Source organism: Catharus ustulatus, chromosome 16 (assembly GCF_009819885.2).
Source record: "Catharus ustulatus isolate bCatUst1 chromosome 16, bCatUst1.pri.v2, whole genome shotgun sequence".
NCBI lineage: Eukaryota > Metazoa > Chordata > Aves > Passeriformes > Turdidae > Catharus > Catharus ustulatus.
The window spans coordinates 1,814,738-1,838,588 of NC_046236.1; the positions used below are offsets into that span (position 1 = coordinate 1,814,738).

The 23,851-nt window shown below is 51.4% G+C and overlaps 1 protein-coding gene across 3 annotated transcripts in view; it reads right to left on the reverse strand.

The window, feature by feature from the left end:
* Positions 1-23,851, reverse strand: part of RAB11FIP3 (RAB11 family interacting protein 3) — a 74,507-nt gene that overhangs the window by 49,818 nt on the left and 838 nt on the right. For all 3 annotated transcript variants that reach the window (XM_033073981.2, XM_033073983.2, XM_033073982.2), the window contains exon 2: positions 4,964-5,057. In XM_033073981.2, the coding sequence (XP_032929872.1) occupies positions 4,964-5,057 (94 nt within the window). The remainder of the gene's footprint in view (positions 1-4,963; positions 5,058-23,851) is intronic.

Sequence of the window (23,851 nt, forward strand, 5' to 3'; positions counted from 1 at the left end):
TCTGCTTCCATCTGCTGAGCCTTGGGCAAGGCTTTCCTTTTTAAAAACCAAATGCCTGGAATATTCAGTCGGGCCTGGCCACCCCCGCTGAGGAGTACTCAGGTGTCAGCAGAGGCCTGTTGCAAATCCACTGCATTTCCAGCAGCCAGGTGGGGCAGAGAGTGCTGAGGATGCACACAGCCAGCCCCAGAAATAACCACAGGGTTGGGAGAGGAAGGGAACGCAAGCTTTGGCTTCTGGAATTATCCCTGGGCAAGGGAAGCTTTCCTTTTGCGTAGCAAAAGCCATCTGCAATGCAGATCCTACAGAGGGGGGAAAGAGCCTCCACACAAAGCAATCAGGGGTTACCTTACGGGATACCCAACACCTTGGAATGCCCCATGGAGCCAGCAGGACCCAGGTCACCAGGACAGCCAGCCTGGCTCTCAGCAGCCCATCCCAGCCACCATGTGCTGCCCAGCAGTGGCTCTGAGTGGCACAGAGTGGCTTCCAGGTGGCATTTGAGCACTGGCAGATGCAGAGGCATCGCCGAGAGGCAGAGCAGTGGGAGCAGGGAATGTGGAACCCAGCCTGCACGTGGGATAACCCCTCACACATGGTTCTGGTCCTGGCTATAAGGTTCAACACTCACATCCTTCATTTGGAGAAGTGCTGGATATGATTTTCTTGATTCCTCTCAAGAAATTCCCAGCTGACACTCAGCTGCCAGGAGCTCACCAACCTTTGACATGGCTGCAGAAACCCTGGAAACAGCTCCTGAGATCCTCCCAGGGATGCTGCTGGGATGGGAGAGCTGCAGCCCCACAGCAATTCCTGCTGCTGCCAGCTCCAATTAGGAACAGTGTGGTGCTCCCACACAGGGCAGAGCCACAGCCTGACCCCTAGCCCTGGATTTGTTATTCAATATCCTGCCCTGTCTGCTCCAGCTTCCCAGCTCCACGCTTTTCCCTCCAGCCAGCCTTTGGAAGTGACTCTAGGGAGCTGAAGATGCTCCTCCTGCTCCAAGCCTCTTATTCAGCCCCTGGAGTATCTTTCCTTTGGCACAGTGGATTCCTGATCCAGCTCCTCCAAAGCTGGGATCTCCAAGGTCTTCCTCCTTGAAACCAGGAATTCTCTTAGAGCTTCCAAATTTTGGTGGTGGCTCTTGAGCTGGATTTTCCACCTCCCCAAATCCAAAGGCCTTTTAGTTGAAGCATTAAAAAAAACAAATAATTTAAAAAAAGAGATGTGACTATTTCCATCCTCAGGCCCTCCCCTGAGCTCCTGGACACATCCCTCCCTCAGTGGATGCTCTGTCTGTTCTCAGTGCACAGGGGCCCCTTTGTTCAGGGCTCAGAAGCCAAGGCAGAAGGGGTGGGTGAGGCTGGGAGCTACAGGAATGCACCTTTTCCTGCCTGGCACAGAGGTCCCTTAAACTGGCTGGCACCTCCAGCAATCCCCCTGTGTGCAGGGGCACCTCCCAGAGCCCCTTCCCAGCGGGCTGCTCCCTGAAGACAGATGTTACAGATGTTTTAGCTCTGAGGATGTGTGTGAATGACACAACTTGCTCCTAATCCTTGTGAGTTGCAGTGTGAGCACAGAGATGTTCAGTTTGTCCTGCTGAGGGACTCTTACAGGAAAAAAAACCCACAGGTTTCTGAAGTTTAAAAGGTTTTTAATACCTTGGCAAGGGAAGGAATGTGCTCGTGAGCACAGGCCTGGTTGTGTGCCTGCATCCAACTGTGGCTGATCCAGCCCATCCTTCATGTTTGCCACCAACCTCTCCCTCCAGCTGTTCCTGTATCCAGGACGTAGGGGAGCTGAGCTGCTCCTTGTTTGTGATTCCAGATCCCATTCCAGGGCAGCTCCTTGCCACACAAACAGGCTCCTTACTCCCAGGCTGAGTTTTCCAAGGGGCTGGGATGCAATCCCTGGTTGCTGTTTCTCCCTGAGGAGATCCTCCACCAGCTGGAGCTCCTCACTCTGATGGCTGCAGCAGTCACACTGGCTCCTTCCTTGTTTCTTTTCCCTTGGATCTCACTGATAGTAGCCAGATGCACCAGATCTTCCTCTGGCTGAGGATTCTCCAGGCCTCAAAAACCACCTTTTGTAAGCATCATACTCTCCTTCATTACTGCCTTCCTTCCATTAATCAGTTCCTCAAGTTTTACAATCCAGGGCTGTAAAATGCCACTTTTCAGAGTTATTTATGCCCCCTGACATGCTGCCAGTGCTGGATCCACATTTCCCCCTCTGCTGTGCAGACTGGCCAGCCCCTCAGGCACCATTAACATGGATTTTAAAAGCAGGGAAGCCACTCCTTGTGGAGCAGGAAAGGACCAGGGGATCCCAGCAGCCACGAGCAGGAAGGGCTGGGACACAGCAGACCACAGGGACTGAACCTGTCCCAGCAGCACCTCTGTCCCCACAGTCCCCAGGGCTGAGAACAGAGCTCAGTCACTTCCCACAGCAGGGAAACCCCCTGGAAGCACTCCTTGGCCATCCACACTGCAGGCAGAAATAAGTCCATGAGATTTCCAGTTTCCCATGCAGCCTGCACTTTGGGGAGGGCAGAAGGCAGCCATGAGTGGCTAAAACCTCTCCTTAAAGCCTCAAACCCAAAAGGCTTTGCTCTGCCCCCTCACAGCCAGCACTACCTGGCCAGACAGAGACCAGAGCTGGTCCATGGCAGTGCAGAGGTGGCACTGGGGCTTTGTGTGAGAGCTTCAGTGGCTATTCCTCCATCCTGGAGGCACAGCAAGCACCAGGAGCCCTGGATCAGCCTGTGCCTCAGGCAGTGGGACATGGCACAGGGACAGGGACAGGACAGGGAGCTCAACATCCTGCATGTCAAGGCCAAGCGGACATGAAAGCAGGTGGGAGAAATGCAGCTGATGGAGGAAATTTGGCTGAGCTTGTAACTGCACCTTCAGTTTGCCAGGCTCGAGGTAAATCCCAGCTGCTCTTCTAAGGGAATTCTCCAGAGAAGGGAGAGAGAGAAAAGAGTGGAACATCCTCAGAAATAAACCCTGCATTAACACACATACCAAAAGGTCCAAGCTGACACCAGCTCTCACTTCTATGAGTGACCCAAGAATTACAGAGCACCAAGAAATCCAACAGAGCATTCCCTGATTAAAAATAGGCCCAGCTAATTAACAAACCATGTTAAAAGGGACACCCAGCAGCAGCATGACCTCTGCCTTGGTTACAAAGGGATGATCAATATTGACTGTCTCAAGAGCAGCAGCAAATCTTTCAAATCCCTTCAATGTGAGCAGTTTTCAGCTGTGAGACTCCAAGAACCTTCTCTGATCCCTGCCCTGGGCTTCTTTTACAACCATTTAATGCCATGTGTTGTTAGAGAGCTCAGCCCTTCCTAACCACTGTAATAAACACATATCAATCTCTTTCAAATTTAATAAATAGAGACCCTAAAAGCTTTGCCTGGATCTGCTTTTCCCATTCAATTAATAGAACACAATACCAACGTGATGAATTATTGAGGAGAAACATGAGCCTGGGCTTTCACAAATGCTCTACTCCAATGGCAATTTATTACAAATTAATAGTGTGCTGCAGTTCCTCCTGCTTCCTGGCAGCTGGGAATTGCTCAGGCTACACCAGGAAACTTAGGAGCTGCCATAAAACACTGCAGTCCTGAGCTCAAATAATCCTGGAGTGGTTTGGGTGGGAAGGCTGCTCAAAACTCATCCTATTCCAACCCCAACATCTTCCACTATCCCAGGGTGCTCCAAGCCCTGTGCAGCCTGGCTTTGGACACTTCCAAGGATCCAGGGGCAGCTACAGGTTCTCTGACCCCCCAGTCTCATGGCAAATAAATAAATAAAGTGGGGGTGGAACTGGGGAGAAGCAGGAGGGATGGACAACTGACAGAAGAACAGGAGAAAACCTTGCTTTGAGGGGTTTTTACTGGAACAGCACAGTTTGTATGGGAAGGATGGTTCTTTCCCATCCTTGCAGCACATTCATGTGCAGGGCTGGCAGCAGGGGCACATTGAGCAGGGCTGAAATCCCAGATAAGCATCTTTGAGCAGAGCTGACTATTGTGCAAGGATGATAATTCACATTTGCACATTCAGAACTCCAGCAGCTCAGCAGGGAGCCTTCCCAGATTTCTCACACTCTGCCCATAACATGATGCCTGGCCCCAAATGACCCTCTGACACTCTGAGAGAAATCCCAAACTGAAAAAACAACACCTTTTCTGCAGCAAAGGGGTGGCAACCAGCCAGAAAAACTTCACATTTCACCAAGCTACTGCTCTGGAAGCACAGGCAAGAAGCCCTCAGGAGCCATGTGGGGACTGGCACTGGTCTGTTTGATCATCCTGACTCTAGTCAGGGAGTTCAAAGTTCTAGTTTAATGTGCTGCTAGCTAAAAACCATCTGAGCACATTGATCCTCCAAACAATTGGAGTGAAGGTTATAAATGCATTGGTAAATTCATCAATAAATTAGTAAATGCATGGTGATTTCCATTCCAGTGGAAGGTGTCCCTTCCCATGGCAGGGGTGGTATGGAATGTTAAGTGTATGGAATGAGTGTTAAGGCCCCCTCCAACCCAAACCATTCCATGATTCCATGCTCAGTGCCAGTGTTTGGAAGATGATACAGCCAGCAGCACACAGACACCTCCAGCAGCACAGCAGCTACTCCATCAGAGCAACAACCCCAAAACCACAGCTGGGAGACACCAGACCAGAAGGGATTTCCCAGTGATGTTTCTTTGCTGGAAGGAACTCTCCTGATAAACAACAAAACATGGAACCACCACCACAACTGCTGTAGCACCTTTTTCAACCCTTATTGAATGCCTCCAACCTCTCCCCCTCCCCCAACACAGAGCAGTAACTCTCAGAAAACCAAACCCAGATGGTTTTTCCCAAGCAGCTTCTCAGCTCAGCCATGGTGTCAAATTTTGCCTGTTCCCACCCTCACTCACAGCACAGCAGGAAACTCACCTCCATTTTTGATGGCTCTGATCCCTCGATGGAAATCTTCAAAGCTGATAACTCCCAATCCACTGGGATCCAGGTATTTTGTTAGGTCCTTTACCTGCAACCAAAAAAAGCAGCATTACCTATGGAATCCTTGCAGGAAACATCATTTTCCAACTTCTTCCTCTTTATCAGAAAGACTAGAGCAAATAACACTGAATTTCTTGAGCTGACCCCAAACTGTGTCTGTTCTCCTTGAAGGGAATAAGTAATCAATACAAAGGGGTTAATTAGGACCTGATTGGTGTTGAAAGTATTGCTTAGCCTTGAAGCAGCATTTTGGGCAGTGTCTCCTGTAACATGAGCCTGCTTTGCCAGGGATTTGTTTATTTTTATGGGTTTTAAAGAGGTCCTGTCTTAATTGGGAAACTCTGTAATAGCCTGCCTGGTAGGAGGGCCCAATTAAGGGGATTCAATGATAATGAACTGCTCCATGTTACAAATTTAGGCCGTATAATTGAAACATTTTCCCAATTAGACAATGCCTGAGGGGGAGGGAATCACATCAGCTGGCCAGGGTTGGGATGGGGGTGCTGGAGCAGCACACACATGGAGTAAGGGGCACTCTGAGACCTGCTGAGGATGGATGCTCTGGGACCTTCAAAGTGAAACAGGGCAAAAGCACAGGGCCCAAAGTGCCTCAAAAAGGTGCCTTTGGTTCCTTCCTTCCATGAGCAGAAAATCCTTTACACCAGGTGCTTCTCAAGCTCAGACAACCAGACACTTCTTTTGTGGCACCTTTGTCTATTTTTGCACCACGTCCTTCAGCTGAGGAACAATCCCAGGAGGAAGCTGGTGAGGCGAGTGAGGATTGCACAGTGAGCTCCATACTCCAAAGCTGCCTCACCCTGCCACACACATCCTCCTCTTCCTGCTGCACAGGAGGGAGTCTCCAGGGCTGGATCTGTGCAGCTCTTTTGACTCACTGGGGTTTCAGTTTGCTCTTGGGGAAGGAGCTGGTGAATCACCAAATTTCTCCTTTCATGGAAGGAAACCAAGGTGTCAAAGGAGACTCAGCCATGGGGCTCAGAGCTGCCCTGCTCACCCTGCAGCAACACTGGGGGGTTGGTTTGAGCTCTTTTTAGTTTTTTGAAGGCCAGGTATGTGTTTCTATAGGAAAATCACATTTACAGCACACTTAGAGCTGTTCACCCATGTGTCAGCCAGCATGCCCACAGGAGCAGCAAAAATTCCACTGGCATGGAGGACCCCACAGGGCTGAGACCACAAAACCATGGAGTCATAGAATATCCTGAGTGGGAAGGGATCCACAAGGATCATCCAGTCCAAGTCCTGGCACAGACACCCCAATAATCCCACCCTGAGCATCCCTGGCAGTATCCCCTGGAGGCTCTGGCAGCCTGGGGGCTGTGCCCATTCCCTGGGGAGCCTGGGCAGTGCCCAGCACCCTCTGGGGAAGAACCTTTCCCTGATATCCAACCTAAACCTCCCCTGACACAGCTCCTGCCATTCCCTCAGGTCCTGTCACTGAAACCCAAATCCCCCAGGGCACAGCCTTGCCCACCTGCTAGCTGACTCCAGCTCAAGCTGGACATCACAAGGAATTTCTTCCCAGAAAGGGTGGTCAGGCATTGGAAGGGGCTGACCACAGAGGTTTGGAGTCCCCATCCCTGGATGTGGAAAGCCTGGACGTGGCACTCACTGCTCTGAGGAGGGGTCACAGGTTGGACTTGATGAACTCAGAGCTCTTTTCCAAGCTAACCTGAGATTCTGTGAATGGGAGAAGACAACACAAGCACCTTCTCCAGTTTTCTGGAGCACTTTTTTTGGCAGACAGACCTCCTAAACTCACATGGCACTCATCATCTTGGGTGAGTCAGGTTTCTTGTATGTTAAACAAAGGTATTTTAGACTAATAAAAACAACTGGTAGGAATGTGTCAGTTCCAGTTAATGCATCTGACAGCTGCCTGGAGTTCAAAAGCTGTCGCTTAATTTGTTATCTGTGTACAGAGATAACAGAAAGGCAAGTGACATTTAACCAGACTTGATAAGCCTGTAAGGGATTAGCATGAAACACTCTAAATTTCAGTTTCTGTGGTCTTCAGCTCCTCAGGATCATGGAGGGCTTCAGACCCTCATGCCAATATCACAGCAGGGCAGCTCACCCAGCCCAGAGCTCGGACAGGGCAGCCAGGGCAGCCAGGCAATTATCTGTTTTATGCAGAAGAGCCACTTATGTACTTAAACTGGGCTGTGGGCAGGGGGAAATGAGGGGAAATGGTTCTGAAAACTTCCCAACCCAGACATTATGGACACAAACAACAGAAGCCACATGGTGAAGAAGTCTGAGGCTGTGGCAGTGTCTGTGCTGATCCAAACCTGCCTGTATTTTCTATCCAGGCTTAAAATGACCATTGCCAGATGAGACACCACCACCAGGGTGAGTGTCAGTGGTTGCCACACTCTGAAAAACCCACAGTACAGAAAACAAGAATACTTGCTGTGCCAGCCTGGTCCCCAGAGCCCCTGGACTGCTTCTCTCACCAAGCATCACCCAGCAATGGAGCTGGAGCCCCTCTGCTCTGCAGCCAGGCTGGGAGAGCTGGGGGTGTTCACTGGAGAAGAGAAGGCTCCAGGGACACCTCAGAGCCCCTTCCAGGGCCTAAAGGGGCTCCAGGAGAACTGGAGAGGGACTGGGGACAAGGGATGGAGGGACAGGACACAGGGAATGGCTTCCCAGTGCCAGAGGGCAGGGATGGATGGGATATTGGGAAGGAATTGTTCCTTGGGAGGGTGGGGAGCCCTGGCACAGGGTGCCCAGAGAAGCTGTGGCTGCCCCTGGATCCCTGGAAGTGTCCAAGGCCAGGCTGGACAGGACTTGGAGCAGCCTGGGATTGTTTTCTTCATTTTGATGACTGGGCTAAACCCAGTATCTTATCAGAGCAGCTGGGAAAACCACCAGCATTGTGGCTTAAAGTGCTTTAGATTCATCCAGTAAATGTGAGCAGTTCTGAAGTCACAGATTTGAGGTTTTAGCTGAAGCCTGAGCACAGCAGCTCCCTCCACACTCCTGCTGGCACAACACCAAACAGGAATACTCCACCAACCTGAACACCAAGCTTAACCCACGAGACACAAGCCACAGTCCTGCTTCTGGCCAGCAAGAAATACTTAAAATAAAGGTTTTGCTTCCTGTGTGTGTCTGTGGCTGGTTACAAACTCTCCTTGGAGCCCAGCAGCTGAAACATAGAGCATTAAAGAGTGAAAGAGGATGACGTGCTTTAAGTAGCTGACTTAAATCCTGGTGGAAAGTGAGAGGTTTAAACTGCTTGAAGGCAGCCAGGCTGCCTGGAGCTGAGCACAGGCACAGGCAGCAGGAGCACAGCTGGGGGTGACACGTGCCAAGGGGGCTCTGGTCACCCCTGTGCCAGGGACAGGGCCCAGACCAAGGGATTCCTCTTGGAAAAGGACATGGAACAGATGGGGACAAGGAGGGGAGGTCACTTGGCACCCCAACAACACAACCAGAGCTCCTTGCAGCATCCCCACTCCCTCACCCCCTGTATCCAAGACCTCTGCACATTCCAGGGTGTTCCATCTTCCAAAACCCAATGACTTTGCTGCCAACACCACCCCAGAGCCCCACACTGTGATGCCATGGGGGCTCCTCACAGCACAAGAAGAGTTTCCTTGCTTTGATGCACTGTAGTCAGCTCAGCAATGTCCAACAGTGACAACTCCAAATTCAAATTCACACACAAAGGCTTGGCAGCCCTGCAGTGGAAGTTTCCCACAGAGGTAAAGGGTTCCCCAGCTGTGAATTCCCTGTTTAGCAGGTTGGAGGAAAAGGAAGCTCTAGGCCTCTCCTCTTTATCCTTATGGATGCTCCACATCTCCATCATCCAGCAAATGAATTCAGCAGGATAAAATATCCACAGTGGATGTTTTAGGTGTGATCCCTGAAGGAATTCAGGGCTGTGCTGGGCAGCAACACCCCCTGCAATCCCTGAGCCTGCCAGCAGTTTCCCCTCATATTCTGAGGATTGAACCAGCTTCCAAAAGGACATTCTTTGGAAGGTGAAGGAGGGTGAGAGATTTCTAGTGGCCACAGCAGCCAGGCACCCCCCAAGAAGAGCTGGTGGAGCTCAGATCATCAAATCAGGTGGTTTCTCACAGGGATGCTGCTTCCATGTCCTGCCCTGGGAACATAATCTACTCTCAGGGCTGCTTTAATCTACACAGACTGCAGGCAAATCCAAAGGAGGCAAAGAGGAGGAATCAATATTCCTGATAAAGACCCCTAAATATCCCAGCAAATGGGCTGCAGTTCCCACCAGGATCTCCTGGGGCCTCACACATGATGCCATCAGCCAAGAGGAAAGGAAAGGAAAGGGGGAAAAGGGAGCAGAGGGCAAAAGGGAGTGGGGGGAGGAATCCTGGATCTCCTGCTTGGCTGAGACAGGACATGAAAATCCAAGTACTTCTCATGTAACTTTACTCTCCCCTGACTGCCAGAAGCCCAGATCTGCTCTGAACATCCTGTGTCTTTGGGGGAAAACAGTATTGTGAGTGAGACAATCCCTGAACGCAGCAGAGAGAAGGACTCTAGCACTGCTTTGGCAGAAGTGCCAATCTGAGGCAATTTTAGCAATAAAAAGTGCAGGGAGGGCTCACAGCAGCTGCTCTCCTCTCTGCTTAGCCAGGTGTGTGGTCTGGAGTGGACCACAAGAATTCATCTAAGTGAGAACACACTGGATAAAACCTCTCATGGCTCCACAAAGGTGGGTGCAGCACCTCCACCCTCCCTGTTTAACACACGGCAATGAGCCAAAGCACTCATCTGTCCCTAAAAACCCACCATGCCTCTCAGGGCTACACCAATTCTTTCAAAGAAAAATGTCTAGTATTTTTAAATGCTGATGACAGAAGTCTGAGTATCCTTTTTTCACCTTTGGGAAACATGCTGGAACTGCTGAAGCTCCTGCAGCCAGACCAAAGGGGCCGTGCCAAAGACACAGCTGTCCCCATACAGCTCCCTTTAGATCCCACACTCCCTAAATCCATGGGCTGCAGTGGGATCAGCTGAAATGAACTGATCCCTGCTAATGCAGCATTTGTCTGGGGCAAGAGCACATCCATCCCCCCATGCTGGGTGCTGAGAGAGCATTCCCAGCCCGACAATGTGAGCACAGCTTCACGCTGCTGGGACAGGGAGCACAGCTGCACCATTCCCAAAGGCAGGAACACCCTTCCCAGCACTGCACTTCTGTGGCTGCAGCACCATAAACAGCCAGGCCGAGGGGGAGGATGATAACTCGGGATTACTCTGGCTCCAGCCCTGTTTATAGCATCTGACTCCCTAACTTGCTGAAGGACCTGGCACTCCACAAAGCACTCAGAACCTCAAAGCAGGTTTCTATTCTGCTGCAATTACACCTAATTAAGTAACCTTTAAAACACCCCCGAGGGGTGGATCTCATTACAGGGAGCAGCCTCGGCCAATTGTGAGTAAGCAGTGCAAGAACTGCATTATTTATTTCACAAGTGGCAGCGCTGACCCGGGGCTGCTGCCAGGATTTTGCTGTCCCAGCCTTTCCCAAAGCTCCAGGAGGAGCTCAGCAGGCAGATCCTGCCTGCTCAGTCTCTATTTAAAGCTCCACCATAAGCAATCCTGGTGAAGATGTTTTCTGCAGCATCCCTCCCAAATCTTGCCCAGAGATCAGCTCATCCCTCCCATCCCTTCATCCTGAGGCTCCAGCACTGCAGGGCCCCTGGTACCAGCCTGGGACTTGAAAGCAAGGATCCAGACACCTTCCTGAGGAGACAAAGGAAGCCTCAGCCTGGTTTGTTCTCATCTTCTCCTGCCACAGAAGAAACAATCAAAGCTACTATTTAAGGTAGAAAAAAAAGGGAATAAACCCCCTGTATTTAGGAGGAATAAAGAGGAATAATTATTGTAAGGATAAGCCTGCAAGTATTAAAAGCAGAGGAATGGGAGGGAGATCACCCACAAACCAACACAGAGAATGAACAAAGTGAGCAAGTTCCCAAGGGGAAGACAGATCCTTGCCATTTAATACATACACTTTCCTAACAAACCCTCCTTTCCCCATTAATCCAAGAGAAAAGCTTCTCAGCCTGCCACAGCTTTTGCTGTACATCACCTCCTTGGGGCAGCTTCTCCCCAGTCTTGCTCCCCTGACTCTGGCCCCAAACCCCAAAGCCTCTCCTGGAATCACCTGGCTCCTTCTGCCAGAGTGCAGAAATGAAAATACCGAACAGACAGGAGGGAATTTCCTCCCCACCAAACTCCTCTTTTCCCTTTTTGGAAGGGGAAGGAAGAGATCTCCAAGCCAACTGTGAGGCAGGAACCAGCCCAAAGCTGATGCTGAGGACCAGATCCCCTCCATGCATCGGGAGCCTGCAGAGGAAAAGACTTTCCTTCAAACACTCAAAATTCACTGGGAAGCAGGAAAAAAAAACACCAAACAAAATATGTTTTAAAGAGCTGGCAGCCAAAAAAACCTGAGGACCCACATCCTTCCTGCCCACACCCACAAGAAACCAGGACAAACCCATCCAGCCAGGCCCCTGGTGCAGAGAATGGAGCTGAGCTGCAGGAGATCTCTGCCACCTGCATCACTCACATCTGGAATTTTGGGGTATTTTACCTGCTAGCGGAAATTCCTCTGGTTTCTACAGGACCTTTTAGGACTAACCCCACCAGCTCCAAGGATATCTGGAGGCAGGAACACCTCTGTGCTCACCAGGGCTTCAGGAGCCTCAATTTGTGGTATTTAAGTGTGTTCTCAAATGCCAAGTGTGACATTTCCAAATTATCCCTCAATTGTTGCCACTGAAGCATAAAAACATATTTAAACAAACAACTTCAAGGATGGTTTGGAAACATTAACAGGAATATAAGTTACGCTGGGATGGTTTTAATCCAAATTTAATTGTTTGTCTCAAGTGTTCCAGGTTTCCTGTCGCTCCCTAAGTGCTCAAAGGCTTCAGCAGCCACGATCCTTTACTCTAAACATTTATTTGTTTAATGAACTTGAAGAGGGTTCTTCCTCCACCCTCCAAGCTTTTGTTTCTAGCTTTTGTTCTGCTGATGACAAGGGAAACCTGTCCTCACCCTTCCAAACAGTGGCAGGAGGCTGGGTTAAAACAAGCAAGAAAAAAAGGTTTAGTGCCTGGTTACTGCTAGATAAAACACACAGCTCGGTGGAGGATGGAGCTACCCTGGGGGAAAAGCCAAGTGCCACCACCAAGCCACCCTGGGTTGTGTCCTGCAGAACAGGGACATGGAGCCTCCCAGGGTTTGGAGCTGATCTGAAAAAAAAAACAAAACAAAACAAAACAAAACAAAAAACACAAAAAAAACCAAAAAACAAAACCCACAATAAAACACACCAGGAGGTCACATACCAAGGATTAGGCATTTTCAGATGCTGAATGTTTTGCCTGGTGTGGCTCAGTGCAAAGTGCCCTGCAGCAAACCGAGGTGTTTGTGTGATGGTTACAGAGGCGCAGAAATCCAGGACTGTGGTGTTTGCTTCCCTGTGCTCCCCTCCAGGTGTAAAACCTCCATGGTGCATCCCAGACTGAATCCCCTCACTGGCATGGCACACTCACCCTCCCCAAAGCACAATGTACAGGCTGTAACCCACACAACAGGATTACAGTCAGAGAATCACAGGCAGGTTTGGGTTGGAAGGACCCTAAAACTCATCTCATCCCACCCCTGCCATGGGCAGGGACACCTCCCACTGTCCCAGGCTGCTCCAAGCTCTGTCCAACCTGGCCTTGGACACTGCTTCTATCAGCACCCTGTGCCAGGGCTCCCCACCCTCCCAGGGAACAATTCCTTCCCAATATCCCATCCATCCCTGCCCTCTGGCAGTGGGAAGCCATTCCCTGTTTCCTGTCCCTCCATCCCTTGTCCCCAGTCCCTCTCCAGCTCTCCTGGAGTCCCTTTAGGCCCTGGAAGGGGCTCTGAGGTGTCCCTGGAGCCTTCTCTTCTCCAGGTGAGCAGCCCCAGCTCTCCCAGCCTGGCTGCAGAGCTGAGGGGCTCCAGCTTTTAGAGCATTTCCCTGATTCCTCTGGAGTCACTCCAGCAGCTCCACGTCGTTCTGATGCTGGGGGCAGAGAGCTGCACCTCTCAGCTTGTAAATGCTGGGAATCTGGTGGGCAGCAGGAGCTTCTGGAGCAGCACAGGTGAAGTCCAGGGGAGTGGCAAACACGAGCAGCTGAACGCAGAGAAGGAACCTGCCTGGCCCAGCCCCACTGTGCCTGCCACCCTGGCAAAACTGAGTTTCCTGTCACACAAACAAGCCTGAACGAGAGACTAGAAGCATAAAGACTTTTTTCTTTTTTAGAGCTACTTCAGGTTATTCCCCTCCTTTTGGCACCCCTTCAGGCAGCTCCAGAAAGGGCTGTTTGTGTGAAGGACACGGAACAGACATGCCAGAGAGGGGAAAAAGAGCCCAGAAGGGATCAAAGGCTCAGAGGTAGATTCCTGGAGCAAGGGAGAAGAGGCTGAGATGCCATGCATAGTTTGGGAAGCCCAGGACCTCAGGGATTGCCAGCACTGGGCATGAAGGCATCTCCACAGCAGCCAAAGAACTCCAAGGCAGGGCCAATGCTCCTCAGCACCTCCTCCAAGCAGGGGAGCAGCAAGAGGCCTGGAATTGCTCCATGGCTCTGCAGGTGTCTGCCAGGCTGGCAGCCAAGCCCCTGCCCTGCTCAGGGGACACCTCTCTGCTCTGCTGTGCCACCAGCAGCCCTCCGTCACCCACCCCACCATGCCAGAATGGGATGGATGCTCCACACAGCCTGGAGACACAGCTCAGAGTACAAGAGAACTCTCTGGTGCACACCAAGAACCCTCCTGTTTCAAACCAAGGTCTCCAGAATGCTCCTATTCCATACCAAGACCTCCAGCACTCCCCTGTTCAAAACCAAAGCTTCCAAAACTCCCCAGGACCTTTCAGGGTCCTTTCCCTCTGCTCTTTGCACCCTCCCTGCTGTGCTCCAGCCAGGACAGTAGTCCCAGAGTTCCAAGCAGCCAGGAGAGGATTAGCTGGTTACTGCATCCATTTAGCAAGCACAGGGAAAAAATTCCACAAGGATATCCAAACTGTGGTTTTTCCCCCAGCTGTAAACTCCTCACATACAAACTGAGCAGGGTGAAGAACAGCCACTCCCCTGGAAAAAATAAAGAATGTGGCCAGGCAAAAGAGAGGCAACAGCTGCCTCTCCCCAGCCAGAGGCAGCAGTGAAAACCTCAGTGGGTGATCACCTCCTATAGCCAAGATGGGACTGAATGTTATTTCCCCATTAGGAGACTTTCAGTACAGATCCACCTTCTCCAAGTCCAGCTCCTCCTTTCATGTTTTATTTGTTTGGGAATGTGGGACTGAGGAGCAGCCACGTGCATCCCAGTCCAGCTCCATGCCCTGTGCCCACACCCTCACCCCTTGCTTCCTGCCCCCAACAGCTTCTTCCCTCTAAAAAATGTTGGTTTGGACTCCTTCCACTTCCTGCACATTTTGTGGAGCCCAGCTTCCCACTGGACTCTGGCAAATGGATTTTCCACAGTCGGCTCCACTGGGCCTTGCCAGATGACACAGCTCCCAGCACCAGGTCCTCTCCCTCTGGCTTTCCTCCTCCTCCTCAGGGCAGAGGAGGAAGCAGGAGCAGCCTGCAGGCTGAAAAGCCCTTCCAGCAACAGCAGTGACTCAAACACAACCTAACACCACTGGCTTTTCACCACGGGACATGGCACAGAGGGAACACGAGCTCTTTCTTCTGCAAAACTACAATGTGTTATTAAAAATAAATAAATTGGGGCACTCTGAGGCTGTTGTCAAACAGAGGGACATTCAGCCTAGGAACAAAGCTGCACCCACCCTTGGGACACTGACAGCTCCACAGGACATCCCCAGAGCTGTCACCAGCCCATGCCATGCAGAGCTGGGACACACCAGGACACACAAAGGAACTCGGGAATTAATGTCATTTCATCCAGCACACAAATTTCCATCCAATACCACTGTCCCTGTGACTGCTTCAGCTCCACCAGGATCACAGAATGTGCTAACAGGGAGCAAAGGCAGTTTAGTTACTGGCATTCCTAGGAAAAGGAGATTTGCTGTCACACTGGAAGGAGCTGGATGGTTCCAGCAGCCTGGAACCTCTTGCAACTGCAGACTCCACAATTCTCTGCTTTAAGAGCAGTTTTCTCCCAAGAGAGAGGTAAAACCCTGACCAAAATCAGGAATAAAGTGCCTGCCCCCAGCCAGAAGGAACCCTCGTGCCAGCAGTGGTGGAGCCCCATCCCTGACCCACTGAGGCTCTCACACCCTCACTTCCCTTGAAGAAAAGCCCAGTCCAGCCCCAAAAGCAGGACAGTTGTGTGCCAGGGCAGGCTCCACCACCACTCACAAGGATTTGGGCTCTTCCAGCTGCTCTCCCCCATGAAGCCAACACCAAGCACTCCAGCTCAGCACTAGTAGCACTTTAGGAACAATTGTCCCCATGGCTCTCCTTGGGCATGTCCCCTCCTCTTCCCTCCCCCCACAATCCACAGGACCATTAATAACTTACTCTGTCCCACACCAACACCAGCAAAAACTCTACAAGGAAGGGGAAGCCTCACCACAACCCAAAATTTGGGGCAAAGAGACCATTTCTGCAGAGCTCTGAGCCATGCAGAAAGCCCAGGCTGGCATTTCCACTGCTCCAGAACATCTTCAGGGCTACTCCTTAGGCCTGGAAGCTTTGGGATCCCAGAACAAGGCTGATGCCAGGTACCACTGAGAGGAACTGTGACTCCCCTATCAATACAGAGCTCTCTTTCAGCCTGAGGTGTTTTCCTGCTACCAAGCACATCAAGACCTCCAACATAAGGACATGGAGCTGGGGTCATTCCAGAGGAGGCCACAAAGATGTCCCAAGGGCTGGAGCCTCTCTGGAGCCAAGGTGGGAGAGCTGGGGGTGTTCACCTGGAGAGAAGAAAGGTCCAGGGACACCTCAGAGCCCCTTCCAGGGCCTAAAGGGGCTCCAGGAGAGCTGCAGAGGGACTGGGGACAAGGGATGGAGGGACAGGACACAGGGAATGGCTTCCCACTGCCAGAGGCCAGGGTTAGATGGGATATTGGGAAGGAATTGTTCCCTGGGAGGGTGGGGAGCCCTGGCACAGGGTGCCCAGAGAAGCTGTGGCTGCCCCTGGATCCCTGGCAGTGTCCAAGGCCAGGTTGGACAGAGCTTGGGGCAGCCATGGACACTGGAAGATCCAAAGCACAGACACAAAAATATGAACAACCAGTGATTCTGAGAGGAGCCTGATGAAATCCCTGATGTTTCTCCCCCTCTGGCTAGTTGCAGTCCTGCCTCTGCTAAAGCATCAACCCTCAGCACCATCCCACGTGTGGGAAGGGGACTGGAAGATGGAAAGATTTGAAAGTGGAAAATGAAAGCTGAGAGGATCTTTAGGGGCTCTGCCTGACATGGGACAATGAGGGAAGCACAAGTGTTCTGCAGATTGGGCTGGTTCAGCCCAGAGCTGCACTGCAGATGGCCCAAAAAAATTGTCAGGAGAAGCTCCAGGCAGCTCAGTGCACCCTGAGAACAAGGACTGCACTCTGAGAGGAGCTGGGAATGCTTTTGGGATGAGGGAGAGTCCCTGCAGGTGCAAAATGCACAACTCCCTCTCTGTTGGGACAGGCCACAATGGGAGCAGGGCCTGGGATCAGCAGCTGAGGCAGCTCCAGGCCAGACCCTGTCGTGACAAAACAGACACTGAGGGCTGGGGTGTGTCCAGGGAAGGGAACAGAGCTGGGGAAGGAGCTGGAGCACCAGGAGAGGCTGAGGGAGCTGGGAAAGGGGCTCAGCCTGGAGAGAAGGAGGCTCAGGGGGAACCTTCTGGCTCTGCACAACTCCCTGACAGGAGAGGACAGCCGGGGGGAATTGAGATCTGCTCCCAGGGAACAGGGACAGGACAAGGGGAAATGGCCTCAGGTTGTGGCAGGGGGATTTAGGTTGGATGTTGGGAAAATTCCTTCATGGGAAGGGTGGTCAGGCACTGCCACAGCTGTGAAGGGCAGTGCTGGAGCCCCCCATCCCTGGATGTGGCACCTGGGGACACATTTCAGTGGTGCCCTGAAATGTTGGACTCAATGATCCCAGAGCTCCTTTCCAACCCCAATGCTCCCCTGATTCTCAGCCCAGCAGAACCAGTCTGGCAGCTTTGTACCTCCATTTTCCACGGGTGCCTGAATTTACACAACCACACAGAAGGAAAGGCTGGCACTGCTCCCTCTGGGCTCAACAGGGCCTGCCCAGGGTGCCAGGCCAGGAACCCACACAGGAATTAGGAAAAGATGGAGCCAGGTATGAGGAACAGGGAGAAGCAAGCCATGGTTCACTGCCATCCACTCCCAGTATCTCCCTAGAGCTCCAAAAACGTTGGCCCCATGGCAGAGAGGGGATGCTGAGAGTGGCCCAGCAGAAACAGTTCTCCTTACCCAAAGAGGCTGAGGCTAAAGGGAAGTCATTAGTTTTGTAAAATTCCAAAGCTGGAATTTAAAAATTCAAAGCCCCTGGGTTCCAAGTAGATCATTCCTCTGACAATGAGCAGCAAACGAAAGTCAAACAGCAATAAAGTGGGGAGGAATTCTATGGGCAATTGTAATGATTATCAATTACTGTCTGGACTAGTTACATAATGGTATTAGCAGCTTGGGACTGCTTTGGGAGAGGGCTCTGCAGGCAAGAGCAGCTCAAAATGAGCCCTGTGTTGTGGTGCACTATCATATTCCAATCAGTTAATTATGATGACCTCAATCCAATTTTAATCAATCACAGGCTTAAAAAATACCCTGCCTCTGAGAGAAAGCTTCTCATGAATCCACCTTTCTTCTCTCAGTATTTAAAGGGGGTTTATAAAAAGAGAGAGAGAATTACTTTTACACAGGCAGACAGTGACAGGACAAGAGGGAATGAGTTTGAAAGGAGAGATTTACATTGGATATTACAGAGAAATGCTCTTCTGTGAGGGTGGTGAGGCCCTGGCACAGAAGTCCCAGAGAAGCTGTGGCTGCCCCTGGATCCCTGGAAATGTCCAAGGCCAGGCTGGACAGGGCTTGGAGCAACCTGGGCTAGTGGAAGGTGTCCCTGCCCATGGCAGGGGTGGGATGAGATGGGCTTAAGGTCTTTCCATCCCAACACTGAAATCCCTCAGATGTTCCTTTTCTGCTGCTAGGGCTCTTGTCCCAGTCTGGGGCAGTGCCCACCCAGTACCAGCTGGGCTCTTCACTGGTGCTGCACCCACCCCCCACACCCTAGGTTTGCTCCTTTACCCACAGCACGTGCCAGCTCTGCAAAGCTGGGACTGATATTTCGTCCCTCCTCTGGGTAACCAATGTTTCTTTATTTGCAAGAATGAACTCAAATTCCAGAGGAACACAACTAACCTTGACTGAAACAAATCATAGAATCCCAGACTGGTTTGAGTTGGAAGGGACCCTAAATCCATTCAGTTCTACCCCTGCCATGGGCACAGACAGCTTCCACTACCCCAAGGTGCTCCAATCTCACATTGAACACTTCCAGGGATCCAGGGGCAGCCCCAGCTTCTCTGGACACCCTGTGCCAGGGCCTGCCCTCCCTCCCAGGGAACAATTCCTTCCCAATATCCCATCCATCCCTGCCCTCTGGCAGTGGGAAGCCATTCCCTGTGTCCTGTCCCTCCAGGCCCTTGCCCAGAGTCCATCTCCTAAAAATCCACATCCCACTCTGGATACACTGCACTCTCAACCTGAAGGAGCAAGGCAGAATAAAAGGTTGATTTAATAAACTGGTAGCTGGGATAAAATTACCACCAGCACCCTCCTCCCAGCCCACACAGACAAACCCTGCCTTTGAGCATTCACAGTCCTGCCAGGTTCCATCCCAGTGGGATAAGCCATCCATCCATCTGATCCCAGCCACAAACACATCACCAGAGAGCATTGCCCGGGTCTGATCTGCTCCCAGCCCTCCCCACCATTCCCAGGAGGCCTCCCAGGAGCTTAAAGCCAAACCCAAGCAGGAGCAGCTGAAAAAACCCAGGAGCACAGGAATCGTCTCTTCCTTGGAGTCTTTTGGGATATTTATAAGTGATTCAAGTGAGCTGAAAATGGAATTTGCAATCCAGCCACCACCTCGCCCAAAATTACACAAAATATGTTGGCTTGGAAGCGTTTTCCTCTCTGAGGGAGAAAGAAAAACTCCTGTATTGGAGCTCCTGGAGCACACAGACCTGTTATTTATTGATGGTGGTAAAAGCCCTTTGAAGAGGAAGGAGAGGAGGGAGGAGGCAAGGAAAGGGCTCCCATCCCATCTCCCCAAACCCACAAATTCCCTGCCATGGTTTTCTTTGGGGGGAAAAAACTGGGCCCTTGGTCAAAGCAAGCAAAATATTTCAGATTTGTTGCTGTTCCAAAGCACACAGGGGTGTCCACGGGCAGCTCCTGCACACCCAGAGCATCCCCCACTGCCATCCCAGCCCCTCTCCACAGCAGGAACCACATCCCAGGAGCTGGGCTTGATGATCCTTCCAAGCCAGGATATTCTATGAAATTAAACAGCAATTAAAGCCTCTGGAAGGTACAGCAGCAGCAACACAGTTGGAGGCAATTTAAGTCTCACTCGCCTGTGAAACCGTGATAGATAATTTTAGAAATCTCTTCATAAAACCAGCATCTCCTCTGTTCAGACTGGGTAATAACCATCAGAAAATGAAAAAAAAGAAAATTGGGGTTTCCTCATGACAGAGATCATTAGATTTCACAAGGAAGTGGGAGAAAACCAAGGGAAAGAGGGAGAACATCCAAAATCAGATGCAATGTCAGTACTGCCAAGGGAGATGGAAGGAGGAGGATCCTGGATCCAGGTACCTACTCCCCAAGGGATCCATCGGAGGGGAGCAGCCTGGCATCACCACAGGGGGTAACCACTCAAGAGCTGCAGTTTGACACCATCCAGGCTTCATTACAGAAGCTAACTGCCAGATTTTCACATTGTTTTATTCAAAATTAAAAACCAACTCCAGGATTCTTTGCAGGTGCTGTCTGGAGTGATCTCTGGCAGCCCCAAAATGGGATTTGTTCTGCAGCTCTCAGCTCAGGCTGGGCATCCCATTCCACGAGGCTGAGAAATTGCTGGGAAAAGTACAACAAACCTGATAAAACCCTTCAGAAACCATCCCCAGAGGGAAAGTTATAAGCTGAATATGGAAAGCTCAGCTGAGGATGAGCTAATGTGGTGTGTGATGTGGTGGCAGGACAGATACTGAGGGATGGAAATGTTTAAGAAAGCAAAACAAATCACACTGAAATGAAGCTCAAACTGATCATCAAGAAAAAAAAAGAAAAAAAAATACTGACGATCCCTCGGAACAGGAGCCTCTGGAAGTGAGTTAGACAAACTCTGGGATTTCTCTTAATTGAGCCAAGGCCATGAGATCATGTGGTGCAAGAGGCTTTTCCTTCTCCAATTGTCTGTTAGATCAAAACAAAAAAGGAAAAACAAGCCAAGGTGCCAGCAGGACGCTTGTCCTCAGCCTTACAAACAATCCATTCTCCTCTGGGCCTGCTGGAAATAAATCTAGGGAGAAAAGCCTTGGGCTCTGTCACCTCAGCCAGACAGCCACAATGCAAGGATACAGCAGGCAAGACATGGAAAAATAAATTTTGAAATAAAAATTTAAACTACAAGGAGTTGCACAATGGCCTTAGGTTCTGTGCAACTCCCAGAAGTGCAAGACACAACCCCTCCTGCTTTACAAGGTGACATAAAAGTGACACCAAGTGTGTCCCCACCTCACTGCTCACTATTTAAGCCAGTCTTACTCCAGCCTTCTGTCCCAGCCAGTGGCTCCAGGGAGCATCAGCTCCCAAAGAAATGCAGGGAGAAGGGGGAGGAGGGAGACAATAAAAACACAACACCACTGGCAGCTGCCTCCCAGGTGGTTTGGGAGCGGTCCAGGGGTTTTGGATGAAAAGTCAAGTTGTTCTCAAGGAAAGCCAAGCTGTCCTCAAGACCTTTCTGTCCCACATCTTGTTTGTAAATCCATGGAGCATACCAGGGTCCGTGTGAGCCTTTCAAGTGGCAAAACAATCCATGCTGGACAAACATCCTCCTGGGAGAGGCTGTGACAGGACCATCCCAAGGCCACCCCTCGCTCAGGTGTCACCCCCAGCACCATCCTCTCATCACCTCTTTGAAGATGAAGATTCTGGCAAGAGCCTCAATCCTTATCAACTGTTATCACTGCAGATCAAAACAACTGCCTTTATCTTTGCCTTGATCTCTTCCTCATGCCAGCACCACAACCACAGAGCTCTCCCAGCCAGCCTTCCAACACCCCAAGCTGCTTAAGCAAAACCCCATCCCAATCCCATTTTTTTATCCCATGGTGAGAAAAATACTCAATTCATCTGACCAGAAATCCACAATCCCATGGTGTTTATGGAATAAACGCCAGCTGGTGCCTTCCCTGTGACATTTAGCTAATAATTGTTGCAGCCAAACGAGCTGACAGCGCTCACTCAGCAGCCCATGAATGCCTCTGGTGTTTGACTGAGCGCTAAAGACAACACTTGCTGCTCTCCAGCTCCTCATCCATGTGGATACACACACACACACAGAGGCTCTCCTTAACCCTTCAGCCCTCTCCAGCCTGGGGAATCAGCTGCTTGTCATGCTTAAATTTAGCCATTTGTTCCACCACTATGAACCCACCCCTGTGGGCAGCAAGCAGGAGTGGAGGAAAAAAGGAAGCAGGTACCTCCAGCAAGACGGCTGGAATTTGTTCCTCATTCCCTTTGTAATTATCCAGCCAGCCATCAAACCCCTCTCTCACAGCAACCCAGTTCTGGTTGTGGCACAACCTCTATTTACACCCTGAGGGTCCCATGAAGTGACCTTAACACTGTTTTTCCCACTGGGGATGTTTCTCCCCTTTAACTTCCACCTGAGCTGGATCTTCGTTTCCCAAAAGTTCCAGCTGTTTCATGCAAACAGGTCAAGGAATTACTCCAGAACTCCTCCCTTTATTACTCCACACATCGGGGGGGTTAGGCTGGATTTTGGGAAAGGTTGTTCCCCCAGAGGGTGCTGGGCACTGCCCAGGCTCCCCAGGGAATGGGCACGGCCCCGAGGCTGCCAGAGCTCCAGGAGTGTCTGGACAGAGCTGCCAGAGATGCTCAGGGTGGGATTGTTGGGGCATCTGTGTAGGAGCTGGACTCAGTTATTCTTGTGGGATTCCTTCCCATCCAGGATATTCTGTGATTCCATGATCTCCTGGGAGCTTACAGACTCAATCACCAGCCCTTTCTTCTCCTCCCTCAGCATGCCCTGGTCTTTTCTGAGCTGCAGACTCACACCAAGTCCCCTTGCACACACAGGCATCATCACCTTTCCTCCTCTGCCAGTCCCCTGGACTGCCCAGGACCTGTTGGCTCAGGCATTGCCACACCAACTTCCCCAAGGTTCTGCACCAGCACCCAGTTGTCCTGCATGCCAAGAGCTGCCTGTATCAGCCTCTTGCTGAAGAGAAATGGGTTTTCAAAGCATCATTTATGGCAGCACAGGCAGCATTAGCTGTGATCAGCTGGACAAAACAGAGAGCCCTTCCCAGATGGATCCATATGGACAGACACTATCCAGTGGCACAAAACCTCCAGGGAACCCTTCCTGAGCTTTGGAGTGACCTTAACAGCCACAGCCAGTCCCCAGGCCAAGGTCCAAGAGTGTTTTCCAGGCTCAGTGAGGCCCCTCTGGAGCTCTGGCACCATCCCCACACCAGCACTAGGCGCTGCTGGGCTGAACTGCACAGCCCAGAGCCACCTGCCACATCCCCTGCCATGCACTCCTGTCCCCATTTCCCACGTCCTTGGGCTGCTCCACGCCAGGAGACACGAAGGCAAAGAGTCCCCCGGGGAGGTGGCACCGTGTGCAGGAGCCGGGAGCCACCCTGGACTGTCTGCTCCTGCTGCCTCTGTGGGGACAGCAGTGGGACACAGTGGTGACACAGGGAGCCTGGCCCACAGCAGGACACGGCACAACAGAGGATTCAGGAATAAAGCCACTCTCCTTGGCACAGGCAGGAGCAGCCGAGGTACCTGTGCTCACACCTTGAGACCCTCTGCACACACAGTGCCCCCACAAGCAGCACAAAGAAGTTCCCCATCTTCACTTTGCAGGGCTTTTTTTCTAAAATAAATACCTTTGTTTTATCTTTGAGAGGTGTTTCTAGCACGAGAACAGGGATAAAAAGCCCTCCTCCACCAAAAGCCTCCTTCACACATGATTTGCTTTGTCATGGCACTTAAATACCCGCGCAGCAGCCACGGATGGAGAACGAGAGCAGATCTGGGCAGGCACAGGGCAACTTCACAGCAATACCTGCACGCCTTAAAAAAAGAAATCTTCTTTTCCTGGTAGCGATGCCAGCCCAGGCCAATGCATGAAACACCAACAAATCCATCTCCATCCCGTGGTGAGCGCTGCCAGAGCTTGCTCCATTTTGGGTCAGCCCAGGCAGCTTCAAATTACATCGCCTCTGATCTGCTGCAGGGGAACACCATCTCGCCAGGCCACAAAGCAGCAGAAAGGGGGAAAACACACGTTCAGCCTGTCAAACCCGGGATAAGCGAGGCAGCAGGGAACCAGGGAATGGTGTGGGTTGGAAAGGCCCTTAAGAGTCACCTCGTTCCAACCCCCTGCCATGGCAGGGATGCTCCCCGTTCCGGAGGTGACCCATGGCCAGTGCGGTGCCAGCAAGAGGGGCACGAAGCAGCCGCACAGCCCGGGGTGTCCCCGCTGCCCAGCAAAGCCCGAG